The 21,717-nt window shown below is 42.6% G+C and overlaps 1 protein-coding gene across 4 annotated transcripts in view; it reads right to left on the reverse strand.

The window, feature by feature from the left end:
• Positions 1–21,717, reverse strand: part of LOC140738900 (src substrate cortactin-like) — a 100,161-nt gene that overhangs the window by 45,118 nt on the left and 33,326 nt on the right. For all 4 annotated transcript variants that reach the window (XM_073066902.1, XM_073066903.1, XM_073066904.1 and 1 more), the window contains exons 4-5: positions 15,743–15,872; positions 14,143–14,253 (exon numbers count right to left, since the gene is read on the reverse strand). In XM_073066902.1, coding sequence (XP_072923003.1) covers positions 14,143–14,253; positions 15,743–15,872 — 241 coding nt within the window. The remainder of the gene's footprint in view (positions 1–14,142; positions 14,254–15,742; positions 15,873–21,717) is intronic.

The raw sequence follows: 21,717 nt of genomic DNA on the forward strand, positions 1-21,717 counted from the left end.
AGGACAGGTACAGCATGGACTATATCGAGAGTAAAGGTCTTCTGACAATATACTATCAAATGTTCCCAAACAATCAAACCACTCCATCCTAACCAATAAATAAGGAGTATAACAGGGGACTGGTACCCCTGACTGGCTACACTGACTAACCCAGTCACAAATGCAGTAACAACCTACTGATAGGAAGCAATGTCTTTGTACCTTTTGCTGCCGTATATTCATATTACATTTGGAATTCTGTGCTTTTTTTTGATTTAATAAAGTTATAAAAAAAGGAATCCAGCCCCAGTGAAATGTGTTGCACAGCACTGTAAGTATCTGTAAATTTCAATCCTGTGTTGCCTTGTGCATAATTTAATTTTCATACAAAGTCACATTGCTACAGAATAGAGGTCTCCCAGCACTTCTTATCAAACGTGTCCAAAGTAGGCTTAGCAATGGTTAGATACACAGTAAACCATTCTTTCTGACTGTCCTGTCAAACACCTCCAGGCTTGGGTTAGCACAAGTGAACTGATTGGAGGATATCTGCAAAAAAGTAAATCTCCCTCTATAATGTTCCAAAAACAGTTACAAGATTCAAGCTTCAAGTGTAAAGGAGAACAAAATTATTGTTACTCTGGATCCAATATAGCACAAAAAAATACAAAAGATAAAGAACACAATAATAATCATAATAAAACACAATAAATATATGTACTGTAAATAAATAAGATAGCTTACTGTATATACACAGATTGTACTGTATGTCCATAAAGTGAATATAGGCTCAGAGGTGTCTGTACATAAGGAGACTGACAAGAAGTAATAAAGTAGTGGTGGTTGGGGGCGTGGAGGGGTGTGTTAGTGGGTGGAGGTGTTAATCAGCCTTACTGCTTCGGGAAAGTAACTGTTTTTGAGTCCAGTTGTCCTCGTGGATGCTACGTAGCCTCTTCCCTGATTGAAGTGGAATGATCAATCCATGAGCAGGATGGGTGGGATCTTTCATGAAGTTACTGGTACTTTTCCACCACCTTTCACCACCAACAGTAACTGGGACATCAAGGAGCAGATAAGGAAACAGATCGTGGAAAGGTGTGATGATAACAGAGCTGTCGTTAGGGGAGATTTTAATTTCCCAAATATCGATTGGCATCTCCCTAGAGCAAGGAGTTTAGATGGGGTGGAGTTTCTTAGGTGTGTGCAGGAAAGTTTCTTGACACAATATGTAGATAAGCCTACAAGGGGAGAGGCTGTACTTGATTTGGTATTGGGAAATGAACCTGGTCAGGTGTCAGATCTCTCAGTGGGAGAGCATTTTGGAGATAGTGATCATAACGCTGTCTCCTTTACAACAGCATTGGAGAGAGATAGGAACAGACAAGTTAGAAAAGCATTTAATTGGAGTAAGGGGAATTATGAGGCTATCAGGCAGGAAATTGGAGGCTTAAATTGGAAACAGATGTTCTCAGGGAAAAGTACGGAAGAAATGTGGCAAATATTCACGGGACATTTGTGTGAAGTTTTGTATACGTACGTTCCAATGAGACAGGGAAATTATGGTAGGGTACAGGAACCGTGGTATACAAAGGCTGTAGTAAATCTAGTCAAGAAGAAAAGAAAAGCTTACAAAAGGTTCAGAGAGCTAGGTAATGTTAGAGATCTAGAAGATTATAAGGCTAATAGAAAGAAGCTTAAGAAGGAAATTAGGAGAGCCAGAAGGGGCCATGAGAAGGCCTTGTTGGGCAGGATTAAGGAAAACCCCAAGGCATTCTACAAGTATGTGAAGAGCAAGAGGATAAGATGTGAGAGAATAGGACCAATCGGTGTGACAGTGGAAAATTGTGTATGGAACTGGAGGAGACAGCAGAGGTAATTAATGAATACTTTGCTGCAATATTCACTATGGAAAAGGATCTTGGTGATTGTAGGGATGACTTACAGCAGACTGAAAAGCTTGAGCATATAGACATTAAGAAAGAGGATGTGTTGGAGCTTTTAGAAAGCATCAAGCTGGATAAGTCTCCGGGACCCGATGAGATGTACCCCAGGCCACTGTGGGAGGCGAGGGAGGAGATTGCTGAGCCTCTGGTGATGATCTTTGCATCAACAATGGGGACGGGAGAGGTTCCAGAGGATTGGAGGATTGCGAATGTTGTTCCTTTATTCAAGAAAGGGAGTAGTGATAGCCCAGGAAATTATAGACCAGTGAGTCTTACCTCAGTGGTTGGTAAGTTGATGGAGAAGATCCTGAGAGGCAGAATTTATGAACATTTGGAGAGGTATAATATGATTAGGAGTAGTCAGCATGGCTTTATCAAGGGCAGGTTGTGCATTACGAGCCTGATTCAATTTTTTGAGGATGTAACTAAACACATTGATGAAGGAAGAGTAGTGGATGTAGTTATGGATTTCAGCAAGGCATTTGATAAGGTACCCCGTGCAAGGCTTATCGAGAAAGTAAAGAGGCATGGGATCCAAGGGGACGTAGCTTTGTGGATCCAGAACTGGCTTGCCCACAGAGGCGAAGAGTGGTTGTAGACAGATCATATTCTGCATGGAGGTCGGTAACCAGTGGGGTGCCTCAGGGATCTGTTCTGGGACCCTTACTCTTCGTGATTTTTATAAATGACCTGGATGAGGAAGTGGAGGGATGGATTAGTAAGTTTGCTGATGACACAAAGGTTGGGGGTGTTGTGGATAGTGTGGAGGGCTGTCAGAGGTTACAACGGGACATTGATAGGACGCAAAACTGGATCAACCCAGATAAGTGTGAAGTGATTCATCTTGGTAGGTCAAATATGATGGCAGAATATAGTATTAATGGTAAGACTCTTGGCAGTGTGGAGAATCAGAGGGATCTTGGGGTCTGAGACCATAGGACGCTCAAAGCAGGTTGTTTCTATGGTTAAGAACGTGTTGGCCTTCATCAATCGCGGAATTGAATTTAAGAGCTGAGGGGTAATGTTGCAGCTATATAGGTCCCTGGTCAGACCCCACTTGGATTATTGTGCTCAGTTCTGGTCGCCTCACTACAGGAAGGATGTGGAAGCCATAGAAAGGGTGCAGAGGAGATTTACAAGGATGTTGCCTGGATTGGGGAGCATGCCTTACGAGAATAGGTTGAGTGAACTCGACCTTTTCTCCTTGGAGTGACGGAGGATGAGAGGTGACCTGATAGAGGTGTATAAGATGATGAGAGGCATTGATCGTGTGGATAGTCAGAGGCTTTTCCCCAGGGCTGAAATGGTTGCCACAAGAGTACACAGGTTTAAGGTGCTGGGGAGTAGGTACAGAGGAGATGTCAGGGGTAAGTTTTTTACTCAGAGAGTGGTGAGTGCGTGGAATGGGCTGCCGGCAACGGTGGTGGAGGTGGATACGATAGGGTCTTTTAAGAGACTTTTAGATAGGTACATGGAGCTTAGTAAAATAGAGGGCTATGTGTAAGCCTAGTAATTTCTAAGGTAGGAACATGTTTGGCACAACTTTGTGGGTCGAAGAGCCTGGTTTGTGCTTTAGGTTTTCTATGTTTCTGTACATACTGTATGTCCTTGATAGCAGGAAGGCTGGTGCTGGTGATGTGTTCGGCAAGTTTTGATTACCCATTGTAGAACCTTCCTGTCTGCCACAGTGCAGCTTCCATATCATATAACCATATAACCATATAACAATCACAGCACGGAAACAGGCCATTCCGGCCCTCCTAGTCCGTGCCGAACTCTTAATCTCACCTAGTCCCACCTACCCGCACTCAGCCCATAACCCTCCACTCCTTTCCTATCCATATACCTATCCAATTTTACCTTAAATGACACAACTGAACTGGCCTCTACTACTTCTACAGGAAGCTCATTCCACACAGCTATCACTCTCTGAGTAAAGAAATACCCCCTCGTGTTTCCCTTAAACTTTTGCCCCCTAACTCTCAAATCATGTCCTCTCGTTTGAATCTCCCCTACTCTCAATGGAAACAGCCTATTCACGTCAACTCTATCTATCCCTCTCAACATTTTAAATACCTCGATCAAATCCCCCCTCAACCTTCTACGCTCCAATGAATAGAGACCTAACTTGTTCAACCTTTCTCTGTAACTTAAGTGCTGAAACCCAGGTAACATCCTAGTAAATCGTCTCTGCACTCTCTCTAATTTATTGATATCTTTCCTATAATTCGGTGACCAGAACTGTACACAATATTCCAAATTTGGCCTTACCAATGCCTTGTACAATTTTAACATTACATCCCAACTTCTGTACTCAATGCTCTGATTTATAAAGGCCAGCGTTCCAAAAGCCTTCTTCACCACCCTATCTACATGAGACTCCACCTTCAGGGAACTATGCACTGTTATTCCTAGATCTCTCTGTTCCACTGCATTCCTCAATGCCCTACCATTTACCCTGTATGTTCTATTTGGATTATTCCTGCCAAAATGTAGAACCTCACACTTCTCAGCATTAAACGTTCAGCCCATTCTTCTAACCGGCATAAATCTCCCTGCAAGCTTTGAAAACCCACCTCATTATCCACAACACCTCCTACCTTAGTATCATCAGCAAACTTACTAATCCAATTTACCACCCCATCATCCAGATCATTTATGTATATTACAAACAACATTGGGCCCAAAACAGATCCCTGAGGCACCCCGCTAGTCACCGGCCTCCATCCCGATAAACAATTATCCACCACTACTCTCTGGCATCTCCCATCTAGCCACTGTTGAATCCATTTTATTACTCCAGCATTAATACCTAACGACTGAACCTTCTTAACTAACCTTCCATGTGGAACTTTGTCAAAGGCCTTGCTGAAGTCCATATAGACTACATCCACTGCCTTACCCTCGTCAACATTCCTCGTAACTACTTCAAAAAATTCAATAAGGTTTGTCAAACATGACCTTCCACGCACAAATCCATGCTGGCTACTCCTAATCAGATCCTGTCTATCCAGATAATTATAAATACTATCTCTAAGAATACTTTCCATTAATTTACCCACCACTGATGTCAAACTGACAGGTCTATAATTGCCAGGCTTACTTCTAGAACCCTTTTTAAACAATGGAACCACATGAGCAATACGCCAATCCTCCGGCACAATCCCTGTTTCTAATGACATCTGAAAGATCTCCGTCAGAGCTCCTGCTATCTCTACACAAACTTCCCTCAAGGTCCTGGGGAATATCCGGTCAGGACCCGGAGATTTATCCACTTTTAAATTTCTTAAAAGCGCCAGTACTTCCACCTCTTTAATTGTCATAGGTTCCATAACTTCCTTACTTGTTTCCCACACCTTACACCATTCAATATCCTTCTCCTTAGTGAATACCGAAGAGAAGAAATCGTTCAAAATCTCTCCCATCTCCCTCGGCTCCACACATAGCTGACCACCCTGATTCTCTAAGGGACCAATTTTATCCCTCACTATCCTCTTGCTTTTAATATAACTGTAGAAGCCTTTCGGATTTACTTCCACCTTATTTGCCAAACCAAACTCGTAACTTCTTTTAGCTTTTCTAATCTCTTTCTTAAGTTTCCTTTTACATTCTTTATATTCCTCGAGCAATTCCTTTACTCCATGCTGCCTATATCTATTGTAGACATCCCTCTTTTTTCGAACCAAGTTTCTAATATCCCTTGAAAACCATGGCGCTTTCAAACCTTTAACCTTTCCTTTCAACCGAACAGGAACATAAAGATTCTGTACCCTCATAATTTCACCCTTAAATGACCTCCATTTCTCTATTACATCCTTCCCATAAAACAACTTGACCCATTCCACTCTCTCTAAATCCCTGCGCATCTCCTCAAAGTTAGCCTTTCTCCAATCAAAAATCTCAACTCTAGGTCCAGTCCTGTCCTTCTCCATAATTATATTGAAGCTAATGCTATTGTGATCACTGGACCCGAAGTGCTCCCCAACACATACATCTGTCAGCTGACCTATCGCATTCCCTAACAGGAGATCCAACACTGCCCCATCTCTAGTCGGTACTTCTATGTATTGTTGCAAAAAGCTATCCTGCACACATTTCACAAACTCTAAACCATCCAGCCCTTTTACAGAATGAGCTTCCCAATCTATGTGTGGAAAATTAAAATCTCCCACAATCACCACCTTGTGTTTACTACAAATATCTGCTATCTCCTTACACATTTGCTCTTCCAACTCACATATCATGCAGTGATATAGCTCAATAGGATGCTCTCTACTGTACATCTGCAGAATGATGTGAGAATGAATGTGCATACTCCAGCTCTCTTCAACCTCCTCAGAAAGTAGAGGTGTTGGTGAGCTTTCCTGACTCTGTACAATATGTTTTGGGGCCATGAAAGGTTATGTAAGATGCACACTTCCAGGAGTTAGAAACTGCTCGTAGTTCCCACTGCTGTGATGCTGATGTAAAGGTGGGGGTGTGATAAGAGAGGTGTGAATTTTTCCTGAAGTTAATAACCATTTCCTTTGCCTTGTTGACATGAGGAAGAGGTTATTTGCCTGGCACCAGGCCTTAAGCTCTTCCACCTCCTCTCTGAAGGCTATCTCAACTTTGTTGGTGATGAGCCCCATCACTGTTGTGCAGTCGATGAAATTGACAATGTGATTACTCAGATGTTTGGCTGTGCTGTCACGTGTGAATAGAGTGTACAGCAATGGTTCAGCATAATCCCTGGGGCATACATGTTAAAGATAAGGAGGGAGGCGCAGCTGAGCACCGATTCTCTGAAGTCTGTTCATTGGGAAGTCCAACACCCAGTTGCACAGTAGTGTATTTAGACAGAGTAGTAGGAGTTTACTCACCAACATCTGTGGGACAATAGTTTTGAATGCTGAAATCCAGAAAGAGTATTCTGACACAAATATCCTTGTTTTCTAGGAATATCAGGACCAGGTGTGGTTCTTTTGGTCAGCATATTGGTGAGTGTCCAATGTAGCAGGGATAGAGTTTTTGATATAATCAACCACTACAATGTTAGGCTGTTTTTAAAGAGGGTGAACCCTTGCAAGGTGGAAGGTTCTGATGGAGCACCTGGTAAGGCTCTGAAAATCTGTGCCAACCGACTGGCAGGAGCACTCAAGGACAGTTTCAACCTCTCACTGCTACAGGCAGAAGTACCAACTTGCTTCAAAAAGTCAACAGTTATACCAGTGCCTAAGAAGAATAATGTGAGCTGCGTTAATGAATATCGCCTGGTAGCGCTCACATCTACAGTGATGAAAAGCTTTGAGAGGTTGGTCATGACTAAACTGACCAACTGCAATTTGCCTATCGCTATAATAGATCAACAGCAGACACAATCTCAATGGCTCTTCACACGGCTTTAGACCACCTGGACAACACAAACACCTATATCAGGATGCTATTCATTGACTATAGCTCAGCATTTAATACTATCATTCCCAGAATCCTGATTGAGAAGTTACAGAACCTGGGCCTCTACTAACCTCTGCAGTTGGATCCTCGACTTCCTAACCAGAAGTTCACTTTGGTAGGTCAAATATGATGGCAGAATATAGTATTTATGGTAAGACTCTTGGCAGTGTGGAGGATCAGAGAGATCTTGGGGTCTGAGTCCATAGGACATTCAAAGCTGCTGCACAGGTCGACTGTGTGCTTAAGAAGGCATACAGTGTATTGGCCTTCATCAACTGTGGGATTGAGTTCAAGAGCCGAAAGGTAATGTTACAGCTATATAGGACCCTGGTCAGACCCCACTTGGAGTATTGTGCTCAGTTCTGGTCACCTCACTACAGAAAGGATGTGAAAATTCTAGAAAGGGTGGAGAGGAGATTTACAAGGATGTTGCCTGGTTTGGGGAGCATGCCTTATGAGAATAGGTTGAGTGAACTCGGCCTTTTCTCCTTGGAGCGACAGAGGATGAGAGGTGACCTAACAGAGGTGTATAAGATGATGAGAGGCATTGAGCATGTCGATAGTCAGAGGCTTTTTCCCAGGGTTGAAGTGGCTAACAGGAGAGGGCACAGGTTTAAGGTGCTTGGAAGTAGGTACAGAGGAGATGTCAGGGATAAGTTTTTTACGCAGAGTGCGGTGTGTGCATGGACTGGGCTGTCGGTGATGGTGGTGGAGGCGGATACAATAGGGTCTTTTAAGAGACTCCTGGATAGATACAGCAAGGCAATTGAAAGTCTGGCTCCAGGTAAAGCTCCTGGCAATGATGGGATTCCTCCAGACCTGATCGAACACTGCAAAAGCACACTCCTCCAACCTTTACATGAGGTCCTCCGTCAGTGCTGGAAGGAAGGAGCCGTACCACACAAGATATACACGACTCCAAAGTTGTCACTTTGTGCAAGAACAATGGTGACAGGAGCAACTGCAACAACTACAGGGCTATCTGCCTCCTGAGTATTGTTGGCAAAGCCTTTGCTCATATAGCTCTGGCACGTCTACAAACTCTGGCAGAACGGGTCTACCCTGAGTCCCAATGTGGTTTTCGTGCAAAGAGGTCAACTGTCGACATGATTTTTTCACTCTGTCAACTCCAGGAGAAGTGCAGGGAACAACAGAAACCCCTCTATGTAGCTTTCATCAACTTGACCAAGGCATTCGACCTTGTCAGCAGGGATAGGCTCTTTCAGATTTTCCTCAAGATCAGCTGTCCCCCAAAACTCCAAAGTATCATCAAGTCATTCCATGACAACATGAGGGCTACTGTTCAGTACGATGGCAGCTCATCAGAACCCTTCGCTATTCGTAGTGGAGTCAAACAAGGATGCGTGTTGGCCCCAACATTATTCGGCATCTTCTTCTCCATGCTATTGAAGCACACGTTTGGGATGTTGACAGAAGGCACCTACATGCACACCAGGTCTGATGGGCAGCTGTTCAACCCTGCGCGTCCGAGAGCAAGAACAAAGTTGAGAAAGATCTTAATACGTGACATGCTCTTTGCCAATGACGCTGCTATAACCTCGCACACTAAACAACAACTACAAACTCGTGGACTGCTTCTCGAAGGCATGCAGGGACTTCGGGCTTACCATCAGCCTAAAGAAAACTAATGTCCTTGCCCAGAACATAGTGGAGACACCAGTCATTACCATCGACAATTACGATCTAGAAGTGGTCCACGAGTTCACATACATGGGGTCGACCATTAGCAACACTCTCTCCCTCGATGCTGAAATCAATATGCGTATCAGCAAAGCAACATTGATCCTTGCTCAACTCTCCTCGTGGGTCTGGGAGAATCCAAAACTTGCTACAAAGACCAAGACTGCCTTGTACAATGCATGCGTTATCAGCACCCTCCTGTATGGTAGTGAGACTTGGACCACCTACTCCAAACAGGAGAGGAAACTCAATAGTTTTCACCTGCGCAGCCTTCACTGCATCCTCAGCATCACCTGGAGAGACAAAGTCCCAAACTCTGAGGTCCTCTGCCGCGCTGGACTTCCCACAATGTTCATGCTTTTAAGACAATGCAGACTGCGCTGGCTGGACCACATCCGTCGTATGAAGGATGGTAGACAGCCAAAGGACATCCTCTATGGAGAACTAGCAACAGGCAAGAGGAACGTTGGTAGACCCCAACTTTGCTTCAAGGACCTGAGAGAGCGTGACATGAAGCCTTAAAAATTAACACAGAGTGTTGGAAGAATACAGCAGATGACAGCAACAAATAGTGAGGTACTCTTCAGCAACACCTACAGCAAGGCGAAAGAGTGATCCTGAGTCAGTTTGAGGAGCGGAGAGCTAAACGGAGGGCACAGCGGACAGTGGACAACAATTCCACGGCACCCTACACATGCAGCAACTGTGGCAGAGCCTACCGTTCCAGGATCGGCCTCAATAGCCACAGTCGACACTGCTCGACAAACCAGTGACTACCAGAGGCACAGTACCCATGGTCGACCATGACCAACAAAGACCACACACACACACTGATAGGTACATGGAGCTTAGAAAAATAGAGGGCTATGGGTAACCCCAGGTAATTTCTAAAGTAAGTACATGTTCGGCACAGCATTGTGGGCTGAAGAGCCTGTATTGTGCTGTAGGTTTTCTATGTTTTTTAAAATTCAATATATGTATACTGTAATTGATTTACTTATTATTTTATTATTATTATTATTTTATAGAGAGAGAGCTCTATCTGCAGATCTATCCCAGGCTACCTTACAAACCTCAAGCCAACACTTTCATTTTAACCAAGCCTCCATGCTCAGATGACCAGCATGTAGCTCTTCAAACACTTTAGCTCTCAGCTTGGGTAGTACAATAACTCTCAATCCCCACATTAGGAAACCCCATTAAGGGCAAGTTCATCCTGGTGTTGGTAAAAATGGGGGAATTAAGAGTTTCTGCTACATACTCCAGCCATTTTGGGTGGCCATATAGGCCTGAGACAATGTGAGGTCTTTTCTGGTTTCCCTTTGGATTATCTCTACTGAAATAAGGAGACTTTCAATTTGCATTAGGGAGAATACATCAAGAGAAGTGCCCTTTTTGTTTGAAAATGTTTTCGGTATTTTCTTTTCCAAGGGTAAACGAGACAACATGATTAGTTGTCCTCCTGAATTTGATCTTGTAATTGTGTCCAAGAAACAGGGGTAGAATATCCTTCTGTGGATTGAAAATGGACACTAGTGGTTAATGATCAGTAATGAGGATAAACTCTCTGCCAATCAAGTACTGGTTGAAACATTTTACACACAAAACCAGACTCAAGGCCTCTGTCAATCTGTGCATAACTTCTCTCTGCAGCAGTAAGGAAACATGATGCAAAGGTGAAAAGGCATTCACTTCCATCACTGGTAACATGTAACATGACTGCAGCTACTGAATACCAGAAAGCGAAGCATCAAAGGCAAGCTTCACTGGATGACGCGGATCATAATGTGTGAGTACAGTGTCTGACATCACTATTTACATTGCCTTTTGAAAGGTCACCTCACACTGCTTTGTCCAATGCCATTTCTTCCTGATCTTGAGCAATAAGTTCAAGGGATGGAACACAGTAGACAGGTTTAGCAGGAGCCTGTTGTATTAGTTAACAGATCCTAAACAAGCAAACATGGCACATCCTTTGACCTTGGAGCATCCACCACTGCTTGAGGTTCTCAGCAAACTTGTGTAATCCTTGTGTGTCAATAGTGTGACCACAGTAAGTGATGCTTGAATTCACACTTCTTGTGTCATGCTGTGAGCTCATAATCTTCAAATCTTTTTAGATTTTGGAGACGTTCTTCATCATCTTTACCAGTAACAATGATGTCATCAGGTAACACTGAGCGCTTGGGCAGCCTTGCAGCACCTGGTCCCTAGCTTTCTGCCGAGTGCAGGCACAAATGCTACTCCAAAAAAATCCTATTTAATGATAAAGCTCTTTGTGAGTGTTTATGGTGAGAAACATTTTGGACTCTTCTTCCATTTCCATCTGTAGGTAGGCCTCAGCTAAGTCCACTTCGCTGAATTTTTTTCCTCCAGGAAAGTTTGCACAGATATTCTCCATGCAGGGCAGAGGGTATTGATTTACTTTCAGTGCTGGGTTGATGGTGACCTTAAAATCACCACAGAATCTGACAGAACATTCTTCTTGGCTACAGAGACCACTGGCATTGCCCATGGGCTTCACTCAACCTTAGAAAGAAGTCCTTCAGCCTCCATGCAATCTAGTTCACTGGCTATTTTATCATGGATGATACAAGGAACCAAGCGAGCTTTGTGAAACTTGGGTTTGGTATTTTCATTTAACACTACTTTACCCCTGATATGTTTGAGTTTTCCAATGCCAGTCAGTACCTTTCTTCATTCACTTTCAGTTAACTCTGTTGCAGGGGATATGGCATGGAAATGGTGGATAGAGCTCCAATCAAGTTTTAGTTGTCTCAGCCACTCATGACTCCACAATGCTAACACTCCTATTTTAGCACATACAAGCCCAATGTGCCTTGTTGGTTATTGTATTTTACTGTTATGAATGTCACTCCCACACATTATCTTTTCTCCAGTATAAGTTCTTAGTTGGACATCTGCAGGCTTCGGTTTAGTATCTTTGAAGTGCCTCTCAAACACATTTTGTTGGATGAGCCAGTGTCCAATTCAGTTTTAATTAATTTACCAACAATGCACACAAAATGCTGTGGTCCACCAGCATTTTGTATGTGTTGTTTGAATTTCCAGCATCTGCAGATTTTCTCGTGTTTGTTAATTAATTTACCATTCATTTCTGTGTAAGCCATATTGCTTGTCTATTGTTAATTTTCACATTGTAAGTCTCAAGGCTGTGTTAGATCAGTGCTCTTTTTGAAACTGAAACTTGACTTTTTATCTTTTTCTCTTCCCTGTGCAATCCATATATTTTTGTCTGCCTAATATATTTTGTATGTGAACTACTTGTTGCATTTTCTGCAAGTTTCACCTTTAAACCTATATTGGTCTGGTATATGTGAGCCCCGGCCACAACAATAACACAATTTGTTTGGCCAGGCAGGGTTCTATTGAGATGTTATATTTTTTTCACAATCATTTTCATTCCTAACTGCAACTCAATTGTGTCTATTTCCATTGATACAGTGATTTCAACTGTTCCTTTAAATGTGATTTGCACATCAGTTAGCAGTTTTTTAATGCTTTCTTGTGAGATTCCACAAACTAAATAATTCAGTGTATGATTAAATCCGTCACTGAACTGACAATGCTCAGAAAATCTCTTTGTTTCAGCCATGTAAGCTGAAATGGACCTCCTTCCTTTTAATTCCACTTATTAACCTAAATTGTTCTGCAATCAACAATGGTTTCAGTTCTAAATGTTCCTGGATTACTTTGACAAGATCAGCAAAGCTTATTTTGGCTGGTTTGGTTGGAGCAGTCAAACTCCTAAGCAAACCAGATGCTCTTCCATCAGTTTCACTGAGCAAAACTGGTACTTGCTTTTTATTGGCTATTTCATTGCTTCAAAATATTGTTCTATTCACTCCATATACAATATCTAGTTATCTATTGTATAAGTCAAATGTGTCTATCTTTCCAATGTAGCCAACTATTTCTGCTTTTTAAAAATTTATTCTTATCATCCAGTACTCACTGTTTATGAACCCATGAATTTATTCCGTTTCAGCATCTTTTTTACTCAATCATCTGTCTTTTTCCAAAGAACCATGCTCTGCGCTGTGCTTTTTTTACTCAATTTATAAGATGATGAGAGACATTTATAAGATGATGAGAGACATTGATCATGTGGATAGTCAGAGGCTTTTTCCCAGGACTGAAATGGCTAACATGAGAGGGCACAGTGTTAAGGTGCTTGGAAGCAGGTACATAGGAGATGTCAGGGGTAAGTTTTTTACAGAGAGTGGTGAGTGTGTGAAATGGGCTGCCAGCAACGGTGGTGGAGGCAGATACGATAGGGTCTTATGCGTGGGTACATGGAGCTTAGAAAAATAGAGGGCTATGGGTAACCCCAGGTAATTTCTAAGTAAGTACATGTTTGGCACAATATTGTGACCGAAGGGCCTGTATTGTGCTGTAGGTTTTCTATGCTTCCATGTTTCAATCATTTCTTGCTGCACCTTTTTAAAACTTGAATGTCTCGCTGCGCTTCAGCAAGTAGGTAATCATCTTGACTTCATTTTAACACTTATTTGTTGCCACTGTTACATTTTAACTACAAAACATAAAACTAATCAAAAGCCAGGAATAACCTGTGTACTCTTGTTTTATTTACTTTTAGCAAGGCGCACACTTATGATTTGATGGCGTAATGATGTATGCCATTCACGTACTTCATACATATGATTATGTAAATTACAAAGAATGCTTAAAGAAGCAAAATGTGTACTATATTATTCAAATATTACTGAAATATTGAACACACGACAGAATGGAATGAGAATTCCTTCAAAATATAGCATTATCCCCAATTGCAGACATGTTAAGCCTTCGATTTCTCATCCCCATTAGCCTGTAAGATGAATATGAGGAGTTGAACTCCATTGATACTGGAGTGGGAGAACCCAGACTGACACTGTTTTATTTCATCAGCAGTCAGACTCAGTCCCTCAGACTGGATCAAAGCCCACGCCCCAGAAGCTAGACCTCTCTAGCTCAGCCAATGTCCATTGTTTACACAATCATGGTGGACCCAAACCCTCCAGTGATTAAATATAATGACATTGCCATTTTAATTGCTTACCTTGTCTGTTCGATCTTTCTGTACTCCATACTTCCCACCAAATCCTTTGGCTGCATCAGTCTGTGATGAATGCTTTGCCACTTCAGCAACATACTCATTTCCTAGCGCAGACTGGAGGGAGAGATGTACCAGGGGTTAGAACTGCACTCTTACCAACTTCAGCAGCTCCCAGTGGTTGTAGTCCACAAACCCCAGAGAACTAGTGGGCGAGAAAGATCTGTTTGAGGTAACTGTTGCATTGTATGCTTTGGGAACAACAAGAGGAGCCTCTTTAGTTTCTGAAGATACAAACCTGTATAAGATGATGAGAGGCATTGATCATGTGGATAGTCAGAGGCTTTTTCCCAGGGCTGAAATGGCTAGCCTGAGAGGGCACAGTTTTAAGGTACTTGGAAGTAGGTACAAAGGAGATGTCAGGGGTAAGTTTTTTACTCAGAGAGTGGAATGGGCTGCCAGCGATGGTGGTGGAGGCGAATACGATAGGGTCTTTTAAGAGACTAGATAGGTATCTTATGGATAGGGGAATGAGCTAGATAGGTATCTTATGGATAGGGGAATGAGCTAGATAGGTATCTTATGGATAGGGGAATGAGCTAGATAGGTATCTTATGGATAGGGTAATCAAGGGATATGGGGACAAGGCAGGAACCGGGTATTGATAGCAATTGATCAGCCATGATCTCAAAATGGCGGTGCAGGCTCGAAGGGCCGAATGGTCTACTTCTGCACCTATTGTCTATTGTCTATTGAGACTCCTGGACAGGTACATGGAGCTTAGAAAAATAGAGGGCTATGGGTAACCCTAGGTAATTTCTAAGGTAAGGACATGTTCGGCACAGCTTTGTGGGCCAAAGGGCCTGTATTGCGCTGAAGGTTTTCTATGTTTCTATGTAAACCCCCACCCACCAGCAGTCCCTGATCTTTGTACACATCCAACATACCCCTTTCCCTCACTCGCTGCTCAGTCAACAGTTCCCCATACATATACTCTCTATTCACAGTCACAACCATCCCACTGCTCTCTGCTCACTGCCTGCCCCCACTATCTGCTGATGCACATTCCCCACTCGTAATCCTAACTTGCTATTCACCTACAACCCTTACTTACCCTCTTAACACTCACTCCCTGCTGTACTGTATTTTCAGCATCAATTCCCACTCCCAGCTGACCTGCAGCTCCCATTCTGTGCTCACCCTCCACCCCCACTCTTTGCTTATCTGCTGCAGCTCACTCCTCTTCATCCCAGATTCCATTGCTGGAGGTGAAGAGATATCTCCTGTTTTGACACTTGTGCTCCCTTGTTCTAGGCAATCCTGGTCTGGATGGCTTCCTATGCCTATCCAGCATGCTTTTGACCTTATTCTAGCACCTAACCTCGTGTACTGCAGTCCTAGAACGGTCTCACTGCTGTTCTAGTGAACCCTGCTCCTCTTCTCCCACAGTCCTGATCTTGTTCTAGAAGGTTGATTTGTTGTTTTAACACACACCTTCTCCCAAATGTAACTTGCTCCATTTCTCATTTTGAATAGATCATCATGTTTCCATATTATATGGTTACAACCAAAATTCAGAATACAGAAATCTGAAACAAATAATCACCTTGTCCATCCGATCCCTCTGGACCCCAAACTTTCCACCATAACCATATGATGCTTTTGATCCTTCCTCCATTTCCTTCTTCTTCAAGGTCTCGTGATCCTTTGAGACATTCTCCCTCAGTTCGTGCACACTGTGAGAAATATGTATTCTCGTTATTTCAAGACTGAGGTGGTAGTGAAGTTCTGGCAAGAGATATCATCAACCAGGCTTAAAGGTGCCCGGTTGTAGCATCGCAACCCTTTCATTCAGTGAGAAAAATCTCATTCCCTCTATTCAAAGGAAATTTCAGTCATGCCCCAGCTGTTGAAAGTTCTACTTGTTTAGGCAGAGTTACAGACACCTGGATTCTGCAAATGCCACCTTGGAGCATTGCTGAGGAAAAGGAACTGTTTCCCTATCCCTCATCACCAGTAGCTGAGAAGCATAAACCCTTCTTGATGAGAAATGGTTAATGGTGAGAAGAAGGTACAAGAGGGGGTAAGAGAAAGGCATTCAAGTGCATTAATCTATGTCAAATCATTCTTCATCTGCCTCTGTTCAGAACAAAACTGGCATGGAATATTGTAGAAAGCAGGATACTGATAGCTTTTCTTTATTCCTGTTCTAACACTGAAAGACATAGGACTGATTGTAAACCCACTCCATGAACAAGGCCAAACTTATCAGTCAGTCACAAGTGCTTAATATCACCCTGCATGCTGATCATTAGATAAGTACTCTATAGATGAGCCATCCCCAAAACTGGGCACCTCCTGAAACTGCTGTCACAGAAATTAAGCATCCAAGGAACTCACACTAAATCAAGATGTAACTCACAACATTGGTTTGGGACTCAATGACACCCAATTCTGGTGGGTACTCCAAAACTAAACTCACGTTCAGCCAAGTTATCCCAGCACAGTTACAACACTGGCATCCACCAAGGATGCAGAAACTTGTCCAGGTCTGCCTAATCCAAACAAAGCAAAACAAGTTTAATCTGCCCATTACCCTTTCCTATCATCCTACTCTGTTTATTTTCTTCATTTATCAGGAAGTTAAGCGATTCTGTGGACATGATAAAGAAACACAAATGGTAGTTTGCCTCACAGTGCCAGGGTCCGTAATGTTTCTGAATGCACCCACAATGTCCTGAAAAGAGAGGGTGAGCAGCCAGAAGTGGTGGTACTTATTAGTACCAACAACATAGGTAGAAAAGGGGAGGAATTCCTGAAAACAGTATGCAGGGAGTTAGGAAGGAGACTGAGAAGCAGGACCTCAAGGGTAGTAATCATGGGATTGCTTCCTGTGCCACACAACAATGAGGATAGGAATAGAATGAGGTGATAGATCAATGCATAGCTGAAGCATTGGAGCAGGGGGCAGGGATTTAGATTTCTGGATCATTGGGGCTTCTTCTGGGGCAGGTGTAACCCGCACAAAAGGGGTGGGTTGCACTTGAATCCGAGGGGGATCAATATCCTTGCAGGAAGTTTTACTAGAGCTGTTGGGAGTGGTATAAACTAATATGGCAAGGGAATGGGAACCAGTGTGATAGAGCTGAGGATGAGCCAGCAGGTTGACCAGTAAATGATGTAAGGAAGTACAAGACAATGATTGAGTGCAACTGCAGACAGAGCAAAGAGGTAAGTTGCACCACAGAGGAAAGATTGTTAAGGGTGAAGAAGGTGCTGCGGGATTGAAGGTGCTGTATTTAAATGCATGTAGCATTCAGAATATTGTGGAAAAACTCATGGCGCAATTGCAGATTGGTCAGTATGACAATGTGAGCATCACTGAGTCATGGCTGAAAGAAGATCATAGTTGGAAGTTTAACATCAAAGGATATACTTTGTATCGAAAGGACAGGCAGGATGGCATAGGTGGTGGTGTGGCTAGAGATGAAATTACATATTTAGAAAGGGTTTGACATAGGGTCAGAAAATATTGTATTTTTGCGGGTGGAGATAAGACACTGCAAGGGTAAAAAAAACCCTTATGGGAATCATATATAGACCTCCAAATAGTAGGAATCATATATAGGCCTCCAACTAGTAGCCAAGATATGGGGTTGAAATTACAAAGAGAGCAGGAAAAGGCGTGTAATAAGGGTAATGACACAATTGTAATGGGGGACCAATAAGCAAGGGGATTGGGAAAATCACGTTGGTGTCAGATCGCAAGGGAGGGAATTTGTTGAATGCCTATAAAATGGCTTTTTAGAGCAGCTTGTGCTCGAGCCTACTCAGGAAAAGGCTATCTTAGATTGGGTGTTGTGTAATAACCCAGATTTTTATTAGTCAGCTTAACGTAAAGGAACCCTTAGGAGGCAGTGATCAGGAAATGACTGAATTCATATTGCAGTTTGAGAGGGAGAAGCACAACTCACATGTATCAGTATCGCAATAGAATAAAGGGAATTACAGAGGCCTGAGAGAGGAGCTTGCCCAGGTGGATTGGAGGGGGATACTGGCAGGGATGGTGGCAGAGCAGAGGTGACCAAAGTTTCTGGAAATAGTTCACAAGGCACAGGATAGATATATCCCACAGAAGAAGTTGTTCTCAAATGGCAGGGCTAGGCAACCATGGCTGACAAGGGCAGTTAAGGACTTCATAAAAGCCAAGAAAAGGGCATATAAGGTAGCAAAAGTGAGTAGGAAGTTGGATGATTGGGAATCCAACAAAAGGCAACTAAAAAGCTACAAGAAGGGAAAAGATTAAATATGAGGCAAACCAGTCAATAATATTAAGCAAGATACTAAAAATTTCTTCAGTTATATTATGAATAAAAGGCAAGTGAGAGCTGATATTGGAACACTGGAAAATGATGCCTGTGAAGTAGTAATAGGGAACAAAGAAATGGCAGATTAACTTAATAAGTACTTTGCTTCAGTCTTTGCTGTGGAAGACAGTAGCTGTATGCTAGAGGTCCAATTGTGTCAGGTCTTAAGGTGTTAAGTCATCTGGACTAGATGGACTACATCCCAGAGTCCTGAAAGAGGTTGCTGAAGAGATAATGGTACTGCTCATGATCTTTCGAGAATCACTTGATTCTGGCATGGCCCTGGAGGACTGGGAAATTGCACATTCACTCCACTCTTTAAGAAGGGAGGAAGACAAAAGAGAGGAATTATAGGCCAGTTAGCCTAACCTCAGTGGTTGGGAAAGAGTTTGGAGTCCATTATTAAGGATGAGGTTTCAGGGTACTTGGAGACTAATGATAAAATGTCAAAGTCAGCGTGGTTTCTGTCAAGGGAAATCGTGCCTGGCAAATCTGTTAGAATCGTTCAAGGAAGTAACAAGCAGGGTGGGTAAAGGAGAGGTAGTAGATGTCACTTACTTTGATTTTCAGAAGGCATTTGATAAGATGCCTCACACAAGGCTGCTTAACAAGATAAAATCCTATCATATTGTATGAAATATACTGGCATGAATAGAGGAATGGCTGACAGGCAGAAGGCAGTGAGTGGAAATAAAAGGGGCCTCTTCTGTTTGGCTGCTGGTGACTAGTGGTGTTCTTCAGTGGTCAGTATTGGGACCATTACTTTTCACATTTTTTGTCAGTGATTTGTAGCAAAGTTTGTGGATGATACAAAGAAAGATGACAGGGTAGGTATTGCCAAGGAAGCAATGGCTTGCAGCAGGACTTAGACAATTTGGAAGAATGGGCAACAAAGTGGCAGATGGAATACAGTGTTGAGAAATATATAATAATGCACTTTGGTAAAAGAACAATAGTGCAGACTATTATCTAAATGGGGAGAAAATTCAAACATCGAAATGCTGAGGGACTCAGGAGTCCTCGTGCAAGACTCCTGTAGGTCAAGTCTAGGGTAAAGAAAGCAAATTCAATGTTGGCATTTATTTTAAGGGGAATAGAATATAAAAACAAGGTGATAATGCTGAGGCTTTAAGACACCAGTCAAGTGGCTCTTGGAATATTGTCAACAGTTTTGTGCCCCATATCTCAGAAAGGATGTGTTGTCATTGGAGAGTCCAGAGAAGGTTTACGAGGATGATTCCAGGAATGAAGGGGATTACATATGAGGAGTGTTTGGTAATTTTGGGCTTGTACTGACTGGAATTTAGAAGAATGCAAGGGGATCTCATTGAAACCTACCAAATAGAAGCATAGAAGCATAGAAAAACTACAGCATAATACAGGCTCTTCGGCCCACAATGCTGTGCTGAATATATACTTACTTTAGAAATTACCTAGGGTTACCCACAGCCCTCTATTTTTCTAAGCTCCATGTACCTATCCAGGAGAATCTTAAAAAACCCTATTGTATCCACCTCCACCACCATCGCCAGCAGCCCATTCCATGCACTTACCATTCTATGCATAAAAAAACTTACCCCTGACATCTCCTACTTCGAAGCACCTTAAAACTACCCTCTCATGTTAGCCATTTCAGCCCTGGGAAAAAGCTTCTGACTATCCACACGATCAATGCCTCTCATCATCTTATACACTTCTATCAAGTCACCTCTCATTCGCTGTTGCTCCAAGGAGAAAAGACCGAGTTTACTCAACCTATTCTCGTAAGACATGCTCCCCAATCCAGGCAACATCCTTGTAAATCTCCTCTATAGTTTCCACATCCTTCCTGTAGTGAGGTGACCAGAACTGAGCACAGTACTCCAAGTGGGGTCTGACCTGGGTCCTATATAGCTGAAATATTACCTCCCAGCTCTTAAACTCAATCCCACGGTCAATGAAGGCCAAAGCATCGTACGCCTTCTTAACCACAGAATTAACCTGCGCAGCAACCTACCTATTTCCTCAACAGTATCTGCCTGCTACCAATCTTTGTATCATCTGCAAACTTGGCATCAAAATCATCTACTCCATCATCTAAATCATTGATATACAGCATAAAAAGAAGCGGTCCCAACACTAATCCCTGCGGACACACCACCAGTCAACGGCAGCCAACCAGAAGATCTTTTATTCCCACTGACTGCCTCCTTCCAATCAGCCAATACTCTAACCATGTTAGTAACTTGCCTGTAATACCATGGGCTCTTGGTAAGCAACCTCATGTGTGGCATCTTGTCAAAGGCCTTCTGAAAGTCCAAATATACAATATCCACTGCATCCCCTTTATCTATCCTACTTGTAATCTCCTCAAAGAATTCCGAAAGGTTTGTCAGGCAAACCTTAAGGAAACCATGTTTACGTTGTCCTATCTTGTCCTGTGTCACCAAGTACTCCATAACCTCATCTTTAACAATTGACTCTAACATCTTCCTAACCACTGAGGTCAGACTAACTGGTCTATAATTTCCTTTCTGCTGTCTTTCTCCTTTCTTAAAGAGTGGAGACACATTTGCAATTTTCCAGTCCTCTGGCACCATGACTGAGACCAATGAATTTTGAAAGATCATTACTAATACCTCCACAATCTCTACTGCTCAGAAATGCAGCATCCATTATTAAGGACCTCCAGCACCCAGGGCATGCCCTTTTCTCACTGTTACCATCAGGCAGGAGATACAGAAGCCTGAAGGCACACACACAGTGATTCAGGAACAGCTTCTTGCCCTCTGCCATCCGATTCCTAAATGGACATTGAAGCTTTGGACACTACCTCACTTTTTTTTAATATACAGTATTTCTGTTTTTTGCACATTTTTAAAATCTATCCAATATACGTAATTGATTTACTTGTTTATTTATTATTATGTTTTATTTTATTGTTATTATTTTTCGCTCTCTGCTAGATTATGTATTGTATTGAACCGCTGCTGCTAAATTAACAAATTTCATATCACATACCATTGATAATAAACCTGATACCAATTCTGATTCTGATTCTGCTACTTCTTTCAAAACCTAGGGTGCAGTTCATCTGGCCCAGGTGATTAGGTACCATTGGGTCTTTCAGCTTTTTGAGTACCTTCTACCTTGTAATAGTAACTACACTCACTTCTCTTCCCTCACACCCTTCAGCATCTGGCACACTGCTAGTGTCTTCCACAGTGAAGACTAA

This window comes from Hemitrygon akajei, chromosome 14 (assembly GCF_048418815.1).
Source record: "Hemitrygon akajei chromosome 14, sHemAka1.3, whole genome shotgun sequence".
Classification (NCBI taxonomy): domain Eukaryota; kingdom Metazoa; phylum Chordata; class Chondrichthyes; order Myliobatiformes; family Dasyatidae; genus Hemitrygon; species Hemitrygon akajei.